The sequence below is a fragment of the Thalassophryne amazonica genome, chromosome 1 (assembly GCF_902500255.1).
Source record: "Thalassophryne amazonica chromosome 1, fThaAma1.1, whole genome shotgun sequence".
In the NCBI taxonomy this organism is placed as follows: domain Eukaryota; kingdom Metazoa; phylum Chordata; class Actinopteri; order Batrachoidiformes; family Batrachoididae; genus Thalassophryne; species Thalassophryne amazonica.
This window is the reverse complement of record NC_047103.1, coordinates 16,669,060-16,689,251: the sequence shown is the minus strand read 5'-3', so window position 1 is coordinate 16,689,251 and position 20,192 is coordinate 16,669,060. Positions and strand designations below refer to the sequence as shown.

The 20,192-nt window shown below is 40.7% G+C and overlaps 1 protein-coding gene across 1 annotated transcript in view; it reads right to left on the bottom strand.

The window, feature by feature from the left end:
- gpr158a (G protein-coupled receptor 158a) overlaps nucleotides 1-19,770 on the bottom strand; it is a 206,753-nt gene extending 186,983 nt beyond the window's left edge. The window contains 1 exon segment of the mRNA XM_034166305.1: nucleotides 18,758-19,770. Coding sequence (XP_034022196.1) covers nucleotides 18,758-19,629 — 872 coding nt within the window. The 5' untranslated portion in view covers nucleotides 19,630-19,770.
- Nucleotides 19,771-20,192: the final 422 nt, after the last annotated feature.

The window sequence follows — 20,192 nt, the reverse complement described above, 5'->3', positions numbered from 1 at the left end:
TGTTTGAAGCTGTGGATAGGTGTCTTTTATATAGATAACGAGTTCAAACAGGTGCCATTAATACAGGTAACAGGTGGACGACAGAAGAGCTTCTTAAAGAAGTTACAGGTCTATGAGAGCCGAAATCTTGCTTGTTTGTTTACAAATAAATTATTTTAAAATCCTACAATGTGATTTCCTGGACTTTTTTCTCATTTTGTCTCTCATAGTTGAAGTGTACCTATGATGAAAATTATAGACCTCTCTCATCTTTCTAAGTAGGAGAACTTGCACAATCAGGGACTGACTAAATACTTTTTGGCCCCACTGTATGTATTTTCAATTCTATGTCTCAATTTGAGTCCCAGAAAATGGGCTTGGAGATTGATTCGCTCATTTAGCCTCAATGTGTAGTATGGAGAGCTGCAGTAGAGCCTGAAATTCAGCTAATTGTGACCATGAAGAGCAATCTGAAAATTCAATATGGAGATATTACTGTGATGTTTCTTACAGTTTCATAGCAAAGTATTATTCGGGTAAAGTGTTCTGTGAAACTATAAGGTTTAGTGAATGAATTAATCCAGATCAAGCACTGAATGAGATCATATTACCACTCATTTAACCACTGCCCAAAGACGGCACTGGAGACATGTACAATCTGGTTCAAATTCAGCTTCGTTATAAGCATTAATATTTTTTTTATATATTTTTAATTTTAATTTTCGCTAGTTTTCACAAAACCATCATAAAACAGAGAAGTAAATAATTATACAAGGAATGATTACAAAATAAAACAACAACAACACCCAAAAACCCACCCTCCCAGCTGTCACCACAAAAACATATAGAGGTATTGCACTGATAAGTCAAATCACATACAACAGTGATAAGGGTTCCAAGAACAGACCGTACATTGAAAAGTAAATTAACATACAAAAAGAGAAATAAATAAAAAAAAAACAGCCATCAAGGACTATACCAGTGCTGTTGGGTTATCAAAGAAGATAAAAAAGGATTTCCACACCTTTAAAAATTTTTGCTCCGACCCACGTAATACATAGCTAATCTTCTCGAGACGAAGATTTACTAGGACCTCTCTTATCCAGTGTGTCAATGAAGGTGGCACGGGGTCTTTCCACTTTAAAAGAATGAGGCGACATGCCACCAAAGTGGTAAAAGCTATTACCTTATGAACACCCGCTGGGAGCCATACTTCCCCAGGCAGTACCCCACCCGAAGTGACCCCAAACAGTGCAATTAGAGGATTAAGTGGTATCCTGACTCCCAGTACCGTGGACAATGCTTCAAATATGTCCCTCCAGACTCTTTCAACACAGGAGCAGGCCCAAAACATGTGGAGGAGGGTAGCCTCACTACCTTTGCACCTATCACATGTAGCGTCCGTTTGCGGAAACATTTTTTCTAATTTAGATTTGGATATTTTAGATTGCGAAAGTATTGTCAAGCAGTGAGGGCTGGAAAAGATGATTTGCTGTAATTTGTAATGCTTTCTAAATTGTACGTAGATTTTTCATGAGTGCATAACTATGGATTTTATGTCTGGAATTCTAGGCAAATTTACTGGCATGGGTGAAGCTAAAAAGGCAGATAAATTTACCGGAATACATGAATGCTTTTCCATGGATACCCACAAGGGGCAATTCTCATCTGATTTGCAGTGCACCCAAAACATCATTGAATGCAAATTTCCAGCCTAATAGTATTGTCTAAAATTTGCAAGAGCTACACCTCCATTTTGTTTGTTTTTTTGCAAAAAAAAACCTTACGTAGATGAGGATTCTTGCCATTCCAAATAAACCATGATAGAGCTGAATCCAGTTTTTTAAAGTAACTCCCAGGAATAAATAAGGGCAAACACTGAAACAAGTATAGGTATTTTGGAAGAATAGTCATGTTAATTGAATTAATCCTACCTATAAGTGAAATAGGAAGGGCAGACCAGGTTAAAAGGTCCCACTTAGTTTCGTCTAAAAGCTTGCTAAAGTTTTTTTTCAAATAGGTCAGAAAAATTCTTTGTCATTACAATACCAAGGTAAGTGAAGTATTCTCGGGTAACTTTAAATGGGATTAGAATCCGCTCCAACGCCGGGTCCGCTAAATTTAGAGGCATTAACTCGCTTTTTTGCAAATTTAACTTATACCCAGAGACCTCCCCAAATCGATGTAAAGTATCAATAATTTGAGGGATTGTAGACTCAGCATTTGATACATATAAAAGAAGGTCATCAGCATACAAAGAGAGCTTATGTACTAGATTTCCCCTAAGGATACCCGAAATAGAGTGATTCGCCCTTATAGCAACCGCGAGTGGCTCTATAGCCAGAACAAATAAAAGTGGGCTAAGGGGACAGCCTTGTTTAGTCCCACGCTCTAACAAAAAATGCTCAGAATATAGATTATTAGTCAACACCCTAGCAGAGGGAGATGAATACAGCAGCCGAATCCATGCAATGAAAGACGCTCCAAATCCAAATTTGACCAGTGTCTGGAAAAGAAAGTCCAATTCAACCCTGTCGAATGCTTTCTCTGCATCCATAGAAAGAAGGCATTCAGAGGCAGATTCACAAGGGAAATACATAATGTTTATAAGCATTTAAATTTTAGTGCAAAGAAGGAAACTCATGGCTTAGCCTCCACCGTCGAGTTTAAGAAGCACCTGCAAGGATTTCTACCATTGGCCGACTTTAAAACCTGCCAACATTCCACACACACCATACAGACTCACACCAACATTTTATAAAACATCCATGTGGGATTACGATGTCCACCAATCCGGATACAGATCACCTCCAAACTTTAATGGAGTCTTCCATTGCCTAATATGTATCTGTGTTGAAAAATTCATCAAAATCCGTGAAGTAGTTTTGACGTAATCCTCCAAAGCGTATATAAAGTGAAATCTTGATCCAGAATCCAAATTCAGATCCAGATCACCTCAAAAATTTAATGGAGTCTTCCATGGCCTAATATGCGTCTGTGGTGAAAATCTGGTTAGAATCCATGAAGTCATTTTGACATAATCCTTCAAAGACTATATAAAGTGAACTCTTGATCCAGTATCTGGATCCAGATCTGGATCACCTTGAAAATTTAATGGAGTCTTCGATGGCCTAATATGTATCTATGGTGAAAATCTGATGAGAATCCTTGAAGTAGTTTTGACGTAATCCTTCAAAGACTATATAAAGTGAAATTTACTCCAGAATCCAGATCCAGATCACCTCCAAAATTTAATGGAGTCTTCCATAGTCTAATGTGTATCTGTGGTGAAAGTTTTGTCAAAATCCGTGCAGTAGTTTTGATGTAATCCTGCTAACAGACAGACAGACAAATGAATGCAGGTGTTTTTATTACGTCCTTGGCAGAGGATATAAATGACACCCAGCTCACATTAGGGTTCTAGCCCAGGTACCAAATTTGGTTTGCAAAGATTCTTGCAGAAATATGACCTTACATCCTCCTCTGAAAAATCAAACAACCATACAGAATACAGACAGAATTCTGAGGCTTGGTCAGAAAAACAACTGTTCTGATGTCGACGACAGAACGGTCCCCCTTAAAAACACCCCCCTGTCTTCACTGTGCATGCCTCATTTGGGACCACAGCAGCACATCTGAGACCAACTCTCTTCACCCAAACCGATCAAAGGGAATAATGTGATTATTAACCATCAGATGACAAAGTAAAACCTCTTAAATCATTCTAAAGTCAGTTTTAAGCAGAAACGAGGTGATAATCACCTCGTTTCGCTACTGACGCACCAAATGATTGTTGTATAAAAGCTTCAGATATCTGTCGTTGAGATAGATAATGACTGGAGAGCAGTGAAGGCAGACCAATTTTTAGGGGGGACCGTTCGGACGGTGATGCCGGTTTTTGTGAAATTCAGATAGATTTTGTGGCCTGTGGAAAAAAATTGTACAATTGTATGCCCCGCGCGGCATCCGGTTGTCCGTCCGTCCGTCTGTCCGGCCGCAATTCGTTCGCTGCAACGTAGCTCGGCACCTATTGCTCACAGAAACTTCATATTTGATGGGTTACATGCCTTGGAGGAGTACTTCGCATGGGTTCAAATGTTGGTGGCCTTGACCTACTTTTCAAGGTCACCAATGGTCACAACTGTCAAATCCTTTGCCTGAAATTTGTTCGCCGCAATGTACCTCGGCACCTATTGCTTGCAAAAACTTCATATTTGGTGGGTACATGCCTTTGAGTAGTACTTTGCATGGGTTTGAAGGCCGGTGACCTTGACCTACTTTAAAAAAATTACCAACAGTTGCATTTGTTCGAAGGCTACTGATTTTTTATGGTCACTGTTGGCCACATCCTCTAAATAAATCCAATTTTTCCACTGTGTATCCCAGTTTACATCAAACACATGAGGGTTCAAACAAATACCTACCCCACATATGTACATATTACTGCACTTTACATGGAAAATAGTACTGCACGTGGGGCAGTTCGTGACGAATGTCTGTAGTTTTCATAGAATCAAATACAGCAGAAAACCTGATCTGGCAGAAATTGTTTTCACAGGGCGCACTTATCTCACTCTGAACCAAAGAATGGAAAAGTACCCAATGTCTGTTCTTTTTTTTCTTTAGTTGTTTAGTTGTTTTAGTTTTTACATAATTGGGTGCACACATTTCTTTCATCTCCATCCTGACCCAACTGCAACCAAATGGGACATGAATGTGAGAACTAAATGTGTAATATTACACATCTTTAAATCAATGATGCCCAAATGACTTTGCTTCAGGTGAACTTAATGAAACTCTCAATAAAGGGCGCACAGTAATGACCAAGCCTATCAATGGCTGATGTGAATACCTCATCCACAGATGAGTAAATATAACTGCCCATTATAGCCTTGACTGAATGGGAGCACTAAGAGCATATACCTCTGAAAACACTGAGAAATCCTCAAAAATTTTCCATCAGCAGGATTTATGATCATCTCAACTCTACTCTGTACCATGTTGGGGACCTGCGCCAAATCTGTATACACCAAAGACTAACATTTTGTACGTTAGCTTGATGTACTGAAATGATCAACTTTAACTTGCCTCCTAAATCTTTCTTGCAGAACTAACATATCTAAACAAGATTCTAAAATAAAATACTTTCCAATTCCAGACTAGATTTTGGAGTTGGTCTGCTTTTGTCAACAATTTTTTTTCAGCCTCTTTCTTTAAAATCCAGCAAGCATACTTGCTTTATGATATCATAAAGATTTCTAATAACCACTTCCACACATATCTTAGTTTATGTGATCCAAAACGCCACTTCATGCTGATCAGAAAAGTCCCATTGCCAAAACCTAAAACAAGCCAGGCTCCCAATTTTATTAAACAGCATTTTAAAATTTCCAGGCCCCGCCTCTTTTGCAACTCTGTCCCAAAACGTATTGTTGTCTATTCCAGGACCAATAAATAATTTTGTCGTGTTTGGTGAAAGTAAAGTATTCTACTTTGAACTTTTTTATTATGTGATTTGGGGGGTGCCCCCCACTTTACACACCTCCACCTCAGAATGTGATAGAATGTGTAGACCAGCCTTATATTTTGCAAAAAATAATCTATTCATTAGTATAACAACTTCCATTTATCACTATATTAATTAAACCTTTTAAAATGTCTATTTTTTATTCATCTAAAACTGAACAAAATCGAAAACCTTTTGAGTGACAACCTCTTGTGAAAACATTACCTGCTTGCAAAACTCAATAATGAAACTAAAGTCTGCAAAGCTACGCTCTGGGGTTTCATGCTTACTTGACAATTTTCAAGTCTGCAGAAGCTGTTTTTCTTGTTGCACAATAAAGACACGCATTCACTCATTTCTGGGGAATCAAGCAGAATGAGGTCTGACATCTCCAGCAACAGTGACAGTGCAGACAAGCCAAGAATAGCTGCCAAATGGGGGAAAACCTGGAAAAGTGGCCCTTTTTATTCTTCAGCGCGTAGCCAGAAGAGCTGCATGCACAGATGAGCATGCAGGCGTATTTCTGCTGCCTCAGTGTCACTCAAAGGCTCTGCTTTTTGCAGAGAACATGCTTCATGCAGGACATCAGACAAAGAACTGTGCAGCCTTTGCAAAGATGGAAATGCATTAAGATAACGGGACGAGCACAAGCTAACGTGAGTCCAGCCGCTGGGCGCAAGGCTGGATTTCAATGCGACCCGGGTCATTTGAGCAAGTACTGCTGCTCGTCCTCTACAGACAAGTAACGCCTGAGGCGAAGTAGCCCTCGCAGAAAGTGTATATAGAGTTCATATTCTGAGCTGTTGATGGTGTTGCCAAGAAAATTCCTCCTCTGGAGTGCAAAATAGCAAAGGTTTGTCGAAGAACTTCACAGACTGTCTTACTCATTACGCAAAGTGAGGGAAGTGAGCTGATTGCTGTTTAACTGTAGATGGTGACAGAACAAGGAGCACCATCAAACATCTACATCTCAAACTACCATTATGTCTACAACCTGTCCTGATGCAAGTACTGGGATTATTTGAACAAATACGTTGCCTCCTCAGGGCAATTCGGAGCAAAACATGGATCACAGTTGGATTGAAGTTAACTGACAATTTGTGACCTGAGTGCAAGTGTGACCACGACATGAGGACGTAAGCACATGTACATGTTAAAGTGTCGTTTAACCACATTACAAATAACAGAAATCAATTATTCTAAAGATAACTCAAGCACTGCAAACCTCGACCAACACTAGTTTCCAATTCCACACATTTTGGTCTTAGAAAACATGTGCAAGGTCAAAGTCCTGTTTGAAATATAGATCAAAAGGGCTCTTCAATATTAAAATCAAATATCCACTAAATCTGTAATACGGATCAGATGTGGAACTTTGTCTATTCATTGAGAGCGCCAGTTTGCACCTCATGGTCACAAATGAGAGCAACTGCGGCACTTTTGATTGAGATATAATGCAAAATGTACATCAAATGGGCTTTTCAATATTAAATTCAAATGTCCACAAAATCCACAATCCGGATAAGATCCGGATCAAACTTTGACAGGCGATAGTGAGTGCCAGTCTGCATCTCACTTTCAAATATGAGTGATTGGGGCACGGTGTCTAAGATATAATGTAAAATATACACTAAATGGGGTTTTCAATGTTAAATTTAAATGGCCATAAAATCTGTAATCTCAATTAATCTCAACTTTGTCAGTTGATAAAGGATACCATCCTATATGATACTCTCACATATGAAAGAAATTTGATCTTTTTTGACAGAGTTATGAAGTTTTGAAAATGTGTTCAATGTTAAAGATGATAGGGATTTTTCCAATTTTCAAGATTTGTCCTGACTTGCCCTTTGACCTCTCACCTTGAAAAATAAACAGTGGCAAAAAGCTTGTTGGCGGAGGTAAAAATATTAATTTAGAAATTATCCTGAATCCGTATCAACATCAAATTTCACTGAAGTTGGTTCATGTTCTTTTGAGATATCCTGCTGACAAACAAACTTACTAATAGACAAACCATAAACCCAATTACAGCAATACTGACTACAGGATCAGTGGAATCAGGATCAGAGGTGTACCCTGATATACCCCTCCAACAAACAAGCAAACACACAGCAATCAGGATCTGAGTTTGGTCATCAGGATCAAGCTTCCAGATCAAAGATGAGTGATAAGGAGCAAATGTGGCTGATCAGGATTGAAGATATCTAATCGGGATCAAAGTTCAACCAACAGGCTCACATTCAATACTTGAGCAAAAAGCCAATTTTGACCTAATTGGTACCAATTAAAGTGCCCAAATGACATTTATAATCCAGACTCAGTAAACCCTGGTCTATACAAAAATATATGGATGACAGCCATCCCAGGGTGGTAGCTGTAGCCAGGGAGAGATCAATGAAGGATTACACAGGGGTCAAGATTTAAAAATACTCCAATCACACTGCATAGAATACCATGTGATCACAGGGAACCCCAAAAAGGTATCATTTGGATTATTACCTCAACCAATAATCAGGGACTTTTGGACACCTTAAGTGATACACAGAACCTACTTGGCCCATGAAGTAATAAGATCAAAGAGAGTGATTGGGATCAAAGTCAGGATCAAATGTTAGCAACCAGGATCAAATATGTGGATCAAAGCTGAGTGAACAGGATCAAACTTCAGCAATCAGGCTTAAAGATCAGCATCAAAGATGAGTGATCAGGCCCATAGGTCAGGATCAAACTTCAGCAACCAAGCTCAAATATGAGTATCAAAGGTGGGTGATTAGGGTCAAAGGTCAGGATGAAAATTCAACCACCGGTCTCAAAAATCATGATGAAAGATGAGTGATCAGGATCAAAATTCAGCAATCAGGCTCAAAGCTCAGGATCAAAGATGAGCAAGCAGGCCCAAAGGTTAAGTTCAAACTACAGCAACGAGGGTCAAATATAGGTATCAAAGATGGGTGACTAAAGTCAAAGGTCACGATCAAAATTCAACCACCAATCTCAAACATCAAGATCAAAGATAAGTGATTGGGAGCAAAGTTCAGTAATCAGGCACTAAAGGTCAAGTTCAAACTACAGCAACAAGGCTCAAATATGAGTATCAAAGATGGGTAACTACAGTCAAATGTCAGGATCAAAATTCAACCACCAATCTCAAATATTGGGATCAAAGATAAGTGATCAGGAGCAAATTTCAGTAAACAGACTCAAATTTGAGGATGAAATATGAGTGATCAGGATCAAAGATCAATGACTGACTATGAAAACAGGGGAGTGAAGGACCTTCGCAGAAGTGCACGCTCTCTGAATGCCCTGCCATTAATTTATGAAATTTGTTCCAAACTGCAACAAAAGTTACTTGCAGTAGATTAATGTTTATTTTATGATAAATTTTAATCAGAAAACCTCTGAAGACCGAGCTCTCTGTCTTCTGTCAGTTTAAGTCAGAACTTAATGGACTGGCCTGGCAGAAAGGATCTTATTACACCAGGATATTGATCCACCATGTCAGCGGGTTTTTTTTTTAATCTTTGTGTTACACTTTGTCATTATCAATGACGTCTTTTTGTCGTCTGCGGAAGAAACAGCTTGAATAAAGTTCAACAAGGGCACGATCCGGCTTTCAGAGTTAAAGTCTGTGTCCTGGAAGGAAGCCTGAAAAATGTCTCCGGCTCCAACAATCACACGCACACAGTGACTCAAACACGCCGCTGCGTGCTCAAACACGGCTCCACGTGCGTCTACGCCGTCTCAACTGTAGCTGCAGGAACAGACGGGGAGAGATGAAGTGAGCACCTTCTCAGAGACAACAGGCCGATCTGTCACAAACACGTCTCACAAGTCCCGTTAGCTTTCATCGCCACAATCAGAGAGCATCAGGATTCATTTCCATGAGCCACCTCGCTTCTGTGCAACGCTGTCGCACCAAACCGGAAGCAAACGGAGCATTAAAAGGCTGGAATCAAGATGGCTCGTGCAGGCTTGTTGTTCTACATCTTTCATCATTAATTCATCATTGTATTGATTGTGTTTTCATCTGGAGGGGAAACGGAGGAGAGCCGATGTCTGAGGCGGCGTTTCGCTCTTCTGCCGCTTCCTTTTCCAGCTCGGTGCTGATGCGCATTGAGGATGCAGGACGAGACAGCTGTCAAGAAGCCGTCGAAGAACGGGATGAGCCATCAGGGTGGAAGGGCAGCAGAGGCTGCAAGACATGTTCGCCTGAAATATTAAAACGTGAGCGCGCTGCAGGAAGGCCGATCTCACGGCACGGCGCCAGCTGCATCGCTGTGATGAGCAGTAATTAAAAGAACGTTTTCAAATGAGGCAATATAAAATGACCAAAAAAACCTCAATTATGGATGGAAATGAGATACGGACTCACTAGCACGGAGGTTTATGATCAAAATGCTAAATTAATCAACAGCCTCCTATAATGATCCTTTGTTTAAAAAGGCTTGAAACTAGAAATGAAACAATTAGCTCAGAAAATGAGTCAGTGTTTCCAAATGGATGAAACATTATAATGGCACAAAGCGAATGATCCGTTTGAAAGTTTTTGAAAAGCTAAACGAAAGAATGGTTTACTGTATCAACACATTTAATACAGCAAATGAACCCATGGCTTCAGAAAATGGTTAAATTTTTCAAATGCTCAAATCAGCAAATCACACAGTTGCTTCAGAAAATGATACCATTTGAAACACTAAACTAGTCAACTGCTTCAGATAACGATAGTGGTTTGAAATGCTAAGCTAATGAAGTGCTTCAGATACTGACCCAATGTTTGCAAACAATACAGTAAAAGGCAAATGGCTTCAGAAAAGGGTTAACTGTTTTGCAATGCTTAAAACAATAAATTACTCAATTTTTACAGAAAACTGGACTGTTTTGAAACAACACTATTGAATTGCTTCAGAAAATGATGCTATGTTTGAAACACTAACCAACTCAGATGTTTCAGATAATGGTCCACAGTTGCAATACACTTGACACAGTAAATTAACTAATGACTTCAGAAAATGTTAAACTGTTTGAAATGTTTAAAACTACAAACTATCAACTACTTAAGAAAATATTGTTTTGAAATACTAAGTTAAGCAACTGCTTCAGAAAATTATACTGGTTCAAAACATTCAGTTAAGCAACTGCTTCAGAAAGCGATACTGTTTGAAGCATGAACCAAGCCAGCTGCTTCAAATAACGGTCCACAGGTTCAAAACATTTAACCCTGTTTTGCCCCACTGGCAACAATTGCTGCCGAAGTGTATCACTGTCATTTTCTACTCACAATAAAAAAAAAATCTCAGCGGTACTAATGCAACTTTTCCACTTGTAAAAAAATAATAAAAAATCTGGGCATAAACGGGTTAATACAGTAAATTAAATGATGACTTCAGATAATGTTCTACTGTTTGAAATGGTTAAAAATATAAATTACTAGCTGCTTCGGGAAACTGTATTGTTTTGGAACACTACATCAACCGAATGCTTCAGAAAACAATACTGTTTTAAACCACTGTTTTAATCAGCTGCTGAATATAGTGATTCCCATTTCCTAAACAATACAGCAACTTAACCAGTTCATTCAAAAAATCTTTTAGTGTTTGAAAACCAAAAACTATCAACCACTTCAGACAATATTGTTTTGAAACACTAAGTTCTTCAACTGCTTCAGAAAATAATACTGGTTTAAAACATTAAATTAAATAATTGCTTCAAAAAGTCAAACTGTTCTGAAGCAGAAACCAAGCCAGCTGCTTCAGATAATGGTCCACGGTTTTGAAACATTTAACACTGTAGCGAGAAGCCTGCATCCACCATTCAACAACCTCCTAAGTTTGCATTAAGCAAAAGTTGTAAAATTCTTCAAAGAGGAACCCGTTCCAAACAAGACATGGGAAATATCAAGTTGTCAAAAGGAGGCTTTCCTGACCATAGCACAGGATGGCCAACTGTCATCAACCCCCACCACTAACAGGATTTAAGATTCTCTAAAGTGCATTCCTCACGGAGCTGTGAATCCCCTTATCAGCCCGAAACCAGATGTTGCCAACTCCTTTCTCATCTAAAAAACACAGACCCCAGAAAGACCTACTTTTTCCCCAAAGTCTAAAATCTATGTCTTTACAACAAGATTCAAGTAAAACCATACCACAGACGAACTGCCATCAGCTTGGCAATCACACTGCAGTTTGTCTGGTTCAAATTGATGCAGAATTGACAAATATAATATTTTACAATGAAAATCAAAACCCAGTCCCTTCCAGTCCATGAACCAAGAGTGACCCCTGTTGGACAAACTGGGGAAGGGCAGGTAACTAACTTGTACAGTATTATAAAGTTTAACCACCTTTAAAAAGTGTACTTTGCTGTTGTAACCAGAAGAAAAAAAAAAAGAGGAAAAGGAAACAAAACATGATTGCTTAACCTCACACATGAAATTGATATATCTGGTATTTTGTGCTCTGATCATAGATTGTAGAAAGTTTATCCAATGTGCTTTTTCATATATATAATTGGGCTGGGTGGTAGTTCTAAGGACATTGTTTACTAGAGTTTTGCAATACAGGACTTGCTTGGTTTGTAAGCAGGAATTTGAGAATAACAGCCACTGATTTATTATAAAACTAGACAATGGAACAAAGAAGAAAACTACAGTACCCAGAATTCTTGGGGGTGGAGCTTTTAACCCTTTAAAAGCAGGCACCCCTGGGGAATCCCTCTCTTCTCTTATGCAACGCTCTTACTCTCTTCTTCACTCTTCCTCTTCTCTCTTCCTCCGGCTCTCTCTTCTTGGGTCTCGAAACGCTGCCTAGCCATCCGAATTTTTTTTTACCCTTTGTCTGCAACCACGTGCTGTGTAAACTTATTTCTTGTTTGTGTGCACCAACAAGAAATTACTTTTTCCTTTTTTTCTACAAATAACTTTTGCTCAATTTTTGTAAAGTTAAATGCGCAGGTGCATTTAACTTCCTTTTGTGAATTTTCAAATTAAAACCTTTTTTCTTCTTGAACTCCAAATTCATCCCGCAAACATTTTTCTTACAAAGTCAACTATTTTTGTATCGAGTTTTGTGATTTGATCCAGCTTCCAAAGATGACGACGAAAGATGAATTATTGTTTTGGCGAATAGAAAAATAAAGATACTCAAGCCTTTATTCTGATGATTCCAGACTACAAGCGCTGCAGAGATAAAAACATCCAGGTCAGCTGAGACGTCAACAGCGATTTGAATCGCCGCCGCAAGTCACAGCCTAACAACGGAAAGTGTCCCCGGTAACCAACGAAACCGGGCGGGGTGACCGGCAGGGTCTCTTTGTCAAGGTCCCTGAAGCAGCTGTGTGACGGACGGATCATCGACTAAAAACGAGACGATTCCGAGCACATGACCTACGGAAACCGATCTGCACAGTGTCCAAGTAGGACCGGGCTACGGTGTCAGATATAAAAACAGAGTGGCTTTATTTTAATTCTATTCACTTTCATTAACAATATCTCCCATTAATAAATACTAAACTAAATTCCCTGATGATTAAGTTGGAATTCATTCTAAAACTCCCGCAACTAAACCAAATTATCTGAACATCATACAATAATTGCTCAGTGAAATTCATCATCCTCACAGTGCTTACTGTGATATGTCCTGTTATTTAACTCCTGTCTCAGTTAAATAAATATCTTAAACATATGAAGTTCTGTGATTCTGTATGTTTTACAGAGGGGTCGGACTTGACATGTAGAACTTGCGAGTGTAAGAATAGAGACTGGTTTTAATATTTCCTATTGACTGACTCTAAAATCATAGATATTATAACCTTGTTATAATATCATTCAGTCATAGGTGGTGCCCCCAGTATTCGAGGTAAAATTATCCACAAGTGATCATTTCAAATATCCTGAAACACATATTATATTCTTCCTGATGCTACAACACAGTAAATGAACTAATGACTTCAGAAAAATTCTACTGTTTGAAATGCTCAAAAATATAAACTGCCAACTGCTTCGGAAAAACTGTATTGTTTTGAAACACTACATCAACCAAGTGCTTCAGAAAACAATACTGTTTTGAAAGACATAATCAAATGTTAAAGAAAGCGATCCACATTTTCAAAACTCTTAATAAAGTCAATGAACCAATTTAAGTCAAAAAATATTACCTGTTTAAAATACTCAGAACTACAAACTACCAACTACTTCAGAAAATTGCTTTGAAACCTAAGTTAACCAACTGCTTGAGAACATGATACTCTTCTGAAACACTTAGTTAACCAACTGCTTCAGAAAATGACTATTTTGAAACACTAAGATAACCACTTGCTTCAAATAATAGTGTTTTGATCCACCATTTCAAAAAACTAAATAAATGGCACAACTGGCTCAGAAAATGATTCATTTCAAAATGTTAAAATAACCAAATGAAACATTGGTTTCCAAACATGATTCACTATGACTTTTATACATTCATTTATTGAGGACAATGAAATAATGAAACAATAATAAAACTTGGATGTGAACCACATGAGCAGCTGATTGTCCAGTTGCTTTTGATCCCTTAAAAATTGGGGGTGCACATAGAAAACATGAGGTAGTTTGTAAAGCGTTGATCAAATTTGGATACAATATCCTCAAATTCAAACTGAAAGGTTTATTAATTATTTGTGTAATGTTGAAATACCCAAACACATAATGACCTGACTGTGTGTGTGTGTGTGTGTGTGTGTGTGTGTGTGTGTGTGTGTGTGTGTGTGTGTGTGTGTGTGTGTGTGTGTGTGTGTGTGTGTGTGTGTGTGTGTGTGTGTGTGTGTGTGTGTGTGTGTAGATAAATGTGCATAACCTGTATTACAATCAGGTTTGGGCTCATTTACAGTCCGCGGCTGCCTCGGAGTAAATTGAGCGTATCAGTTAAAGATTAATTGGAGCCACGCACACAACAAGGAGTCATCGAGATTAAATATTAACACAGATGATGTTGCTGTGTGGCTTTAAGAGTACAGGACCGCTGGTAAAAAAAAAAAATCTCGTCACGAGCAGGCCCGGGCTGCAGCACACGTGCACCTTGGCCACATTCCTGCATTTCTCCATCATGTCATAATTGCTGGAGCTTTGTTTCAGCGTCTCACAGCTTCAGACGGCCGTGAATCACTGCGGATCTAACAGCACTTTGAAGCATTTGCAGAAGGGGAATGAAAGGGCACACATTTCCTGAGTAGTAAAGCATGCAGACGAGCCCATTTTGGAAATCTGAATTAGGCCTGCAGCCAGAGGTTTCCGCCGCTGCTCCATCCAGTAGCATCCAGAGTTATTTTTAGCCTCCCGCCGCCTTGTCAGACTGGAGGAGAGAAGAACCCCCTCTCATTTAATAAAAGGAGCAGTTGGAAGCTGCAGCACGGCTGGCGGGGAACAGACTCGAGTCTTTTAGTAAATGAGCCCAAATCCACAAACATTGACTGGATGATGCACTGCGTTTTTGCACAGTCAGGATGACACACGTGCACATCAATCCACAATCACTGTTGGGGAATAACATGGAATTACAGTTACGAGATAAAATATTGGCAATTGTTATATTTGTATGTAATAAAAACAATCTGTGTGGAATATTCATAAGGCCTGTGTTGCTTTACATCGCTGCTGTGCACACATCACGTTTCTGAACATGGGTCATCAATAGCCTCTGAGATCAATGTGATTGGTCCTTATTTTGAATTTGCGCTGCAACATCCTGTCTGCTAAAACCCCCTTTACACAGGGACAGAATCTGTTCTGCGCCCCTTGTATGGCCAGAAAATCGTGGAGGACACCACAGGACACTGAAAGAATGCACAGCACACGCCATGGTCAGACAAGGAACGCTCAGTGGAAGCACACAGGATGCCACGGTTGCCGTGAAGTTTGAAGCATGTTCCAAACAAATGCAGAAAGGACGCTGAGGCTAGAGGACGTTCAAAGGATGCGCAGGCGATGCAACAGTCAGCCAACAGACACTGAATGAACGCACAATGATCGGGGTAGTGTGTTGTGATTTTTATGACTAAAATATAAAACAAGCTCCTTGGCAGCTGATATCTGCCAAGTTTGTCAGAAAGTTTTATGCATGTGCAAAACTTTGAGCCAAGATCAGGCGGAGAGCTGGATCTGTTACTTTTTCTGCAGCTGTCCAGTGGTTCATTCTGGGCTTCTGATTGGCCCAAGCGCCAGTGTGAATTCAGCACAAGTGAAGAAAAAGACAGCTCTCTCTCTCTTTCTCTGTCTCTCTATCTCTCTCTCAGTGAGGAGGTGCATTGGAGTTGTTTGATGTCCTAGCACGCGAACATTGAGGAAATATGACATCATGATGTTAGACCACAACAAACTCCACTCAAATCCAGCATACATGAGGTTGAGGTTCTCTTATTTAATGTGGGTAACCAACAAAAGTATCAATGAAGGACTTATTTCCAGAAGGGCCCACGGCACATGTCTCTCACTCCTCCCCAGCACTGATGTTAAGAGTGCCAGTCGGGAGCGTGGCTTCGATCGGGAAGCAAACCCGAGTTGCTGGCATCTCAGTCCAACGTACAAGCTGTTACGCCACCACCTCCCTAACTATTATTACTATTAACTATTACTACTACTATGTCTATTAACGAAGAAAATCCTTCTGCTCAGCGCAGATGTCCATGGAAATGTGACATCATCTGTAGTGCCCCAACGCCACAGGATGTAACAATAACGCACAGGTCCCTGAAGCACTTACACAAAAAGGCTTTTTTGTGTCCCTTCTGCATCCTGGCAAATTTGTAGGATGCACAACAGACTCTGAAAGGATGCCATCCTGTGTAATGGGGGTTAAGCGACCACTTGAAAAGTGCAAAATATGCAAAACTTACTTTTTTGAGACACCTCCAAGACCGTGACTCTGATCAACACCAAACTTTGTACAAACAGTCTACTGATCCTCATGAGCTTACGTTATGAAAATGATTGATTTGTCTAAAACCTACCTGAGAAATAAAAGAAGAACTTCCTGTTACAAACACCTAACACAGGACATTGGTCTTATCTTCACAGTAGTAACTCAGATCAACACAAAACTCAGGAATCTGATGGGTATGAGAGACAGGTGTCCAATAAGGTAGTTTGGACACTGTCTCAGTATTGCCAGGCTAGCGACTAATGCCTCATACACACAAAAATGAAACGTTCCCTGTACAATGTTTTCAAAAAGTCTTCCATAAACATGGCACTGTTTCAAGAAATCATTTTGTCCACAAGAAAGCACTGAAAACAACTGAAGACACTGTAATATATATGCCAGGCCTGTATGTGGTGCTGAATCGCTCCCAGAAAAAAACAGAGAAGAAGACGTGGAATGTGCGCATAAAGCTTGTGGGCTGTATACAAACACAAGAAGACAAAGACAACATCATCATTTCGCAAAAGTTGCACACAAAAAACACAAAGGTGGCATTTTGAGGTTTATCCACTCCGAGACCTGTTTTCAAAATGTAGTGTTTTCGGGATCTGAAAATGTGGTTCCGCGTTGAGAAAACACCAATACCGTACTAAATTTTTGCGGATACGTCTAAACTTGTTTACGTGTGGATGGGCCCTTCGTGTCTAGATTTAGCAACTTTTTGACCTTCCCTAGAGACTAAAACTCCTCTCTAGCATACCTGGCAACTTTTATTCTCCACAAACAAGTCCGTTTTGCAGCAGTGGGATTGTTTGGAATGTTGTTGCCTGGGGGACAGAAAAGAGGGGAGCACTGGGAGACGCAGAGGAGGAGCAGATGGTCTCTGCAGGTGACCAAGCAATCGTAATGGAGTAGAACTGAGTAAAAGTTGGACAATAATCAATGTTGCCAGGTTGATTTAGCCAGGTTTAAACGTATGGGGTTTTTTTTTTTTTTTTTTTAAACATTTTACATCTTAAAACATTTGACAGAAAAGTAAGAAATGACATTACTCTGACAGATTATATAAATTTTTTTTTTATGTAATAAGTTACAAAGAGTAATCTATTACATTTCAAAAGTAAGCTTTGCAACTCTGCCTGCAGTAACACAAGATAGAGACCCAAACATTCAAGTCAAGAGACAAAATTACATAAATCTGGAGATATATGTTTTAAAACTCAAATAATGGTCATAACTGCACACAACCCCGCAGAAAAGATTTTGTATCCATCCCTCTCAACATATTGGTAGTTTTGAAAGTACATATAGCTTGTGAGTTTGTATCATTTCCAAAACAGGTCTGGTGCCCCCCCACCCCAGGCCACTGCTGCTCAGAGCATTTTCAACCATTCAAAACAGTGAACCGTGTTCAGAAAAAAGTTTCATATAGTGTTATACTGCTTGAAATGAATAATTATTCAAGTAATCCTCTACTACATTTTATGAGCATTTCAAAAACAAAGGATCATTTTGCCAAACTTGCCAAAGCCCACTTGACATCACCACTGCAATGTATCAATCATAATGAAACACTTTCTGTATCAAATGGTTCACTCTGGATACGCTGTCAATCCATCACAGGCAATTCAAAACAATTAGTCATTTCTCAAATAACTGCTTTATATATGGTTTCACATTTCCAGTGATTTTTGTTTTTACCAAACCAAAGAACCCCCAATGTTCACTGTGTCACTATTACTGTGTTTCACAACTTTCAAAAGAGTGAAACATTTTCTGAAGCTACCCTTTCTTTCGTTAAAAAATGTTGAAATGGTGAGTTGTGTTCTAAAACCAAGTAAATCTCATGAGCCACTAGATTTCACCATCAAACCTTTCAAATTAGTGAACAATTTTCCAATCTGATTGCTTCATTTGGGGTATTTTAGCATTTCAATAGAAGTAATCCGTTTCTGAAGCAACTGGTTTATTTCCAAACATTTTGTCATAAATTGTCATCATGTCCACCATTTAAACCAATCAAATCAATCGTTCAAATTTTAAAGCGATTATGTCATTATTTGTTCGTTTGAGTGTTTGCAAACAGTGAATCCTTTTCTGAACCAAGAAACATCCACTTTGGATCAATATCACACTTGCTACTGTCATTTAAACTTTTCTAATCAATTTATCATTTCGTGGAAGCAGCTGAAGCAATCGCTTAATTTATTTATTTGTGGGTGTGTATTTTACAAACTTGCTTTCTGAAGCAGTAATTTTATTTTGTTTGAAGTAACCCCCAAAGAAATTCTCAAGTTTGTCATGTGTGGAATAATTGGGGGGGGCGTTGAAGCCTCGGACCCACCCCGTGGCTACGCCCCTGGGATCAGTTCCTCACCTGAATTCCGGGGCCGAGTTGGGCTTCAGGCCATAGAAAGCAGCCGATAAGGTCAAAAGCCACCGTGGAACAAAGTTGCCGTTGTCACACTCCAGGTAGGGCGCAGACCATCTGACGTGCGTCTTGTCCGGAATGAAACTTTCTCCTCTTTTCAGAGAATTGTCCACAGAGGCGAAGTCTTGGCTCAGGACCTTCTTGTGGAAATTGGGTCTCTTCCTGTCTTTGACGTCGTGGTACCACTTGGTGTCGGCCGTGCGGTTGCCCAGGTGGTTTGGGGCCGTGCCGGACAGGTCCTGGAGGACGATCTCCCCGCTGGCCCTCGTGGCTTGGAGAAGCACGGACGGCCCCGCGGCCGCCGCCGGCTCGGTGTTGAAGGTGACGACGGCCCGGTGGATCTTGGCGTCTCCCTCCAGGATGCTCCTGACCAGCGCGTGGTACCACTCGATGTCTCGGCGCAGACTCTGCTCTCTGGACCTGTTGGTCTGCAGGATCATGTTGAGGAAGTTGGTGGCGTGCAGCACCGTGTCCAGCACGCTGCTCAGGGACCGATGCGGGGTCGCGTGTGACCTTCCCCGCAGAGAGCTGAGCTCGTACCTCCGCGAGCAGTTGGCGTGCTTGAGGGTGGTGGAGTCCCCCGTGTGCAGAAACGCCGCGACAACCCTGGGGAGATGCTCCTCTAATTTCTGCGCCAGCTCCGCCGTCCTCCCCGGAGCGTGAGGAGGCGCACGGAGATGCGCCAGCGGCCGGTGATGGTGCGTCTGCGCGCCGTGGATCGGCACCTGTGCCACCACGTCTGACCAGCCCGCGTATTCGTGATTCGATCCGATCACAAATCCCATTTGGAGCAGCAGCGACAGGCGGAAAACAGCCATCTCAGATGTTTTAGGAGGGTGACTGCTGCGCAGAATCACGGCGTCAAAACAGGAGCGGGCGGCTCCGCTAAACCATCGCTTCTTCACCTGTAGGATGTTCCGTGGAGCTCCAGGCTTCTGCTCGGATGACGTGAAGCAGAGGAGTGTTTCTCGGCCAGGATCTTGTCCGTTATCCAGCTTGTTGACGCTCCGCTTGCAGCTGTTTCTGCTCCTCTCTCTCCCTCACCGCGCGGCGGAGTTTCTCCTTTTGCGCGCAGCGACATCGACTGAATCAAAGCCCGAGGAAGGGGAGGGGCGAAAAGAGGCCACTTTGCTGGTTTGTTTATATAGATTTTAGGAGGCTCCCAGTTAAGGGAGCTTCTCAGGAGGCTGGCAAACCCACTCCGCCCTCTTCCGGCCACAGCCAGCCTAAAATGGGCCTCAAAAACCGTGAGACCTTAAAGCTGCTCTTCATCTTCATCTCACAGGGTTCCAGACCCATTCCTCTGTCAATCACAGTAACCCCTTGACCACATTAGCTACAAATGATGGCGGGGTTTCCAGGGCGTGGCCAGCTGTTGTGC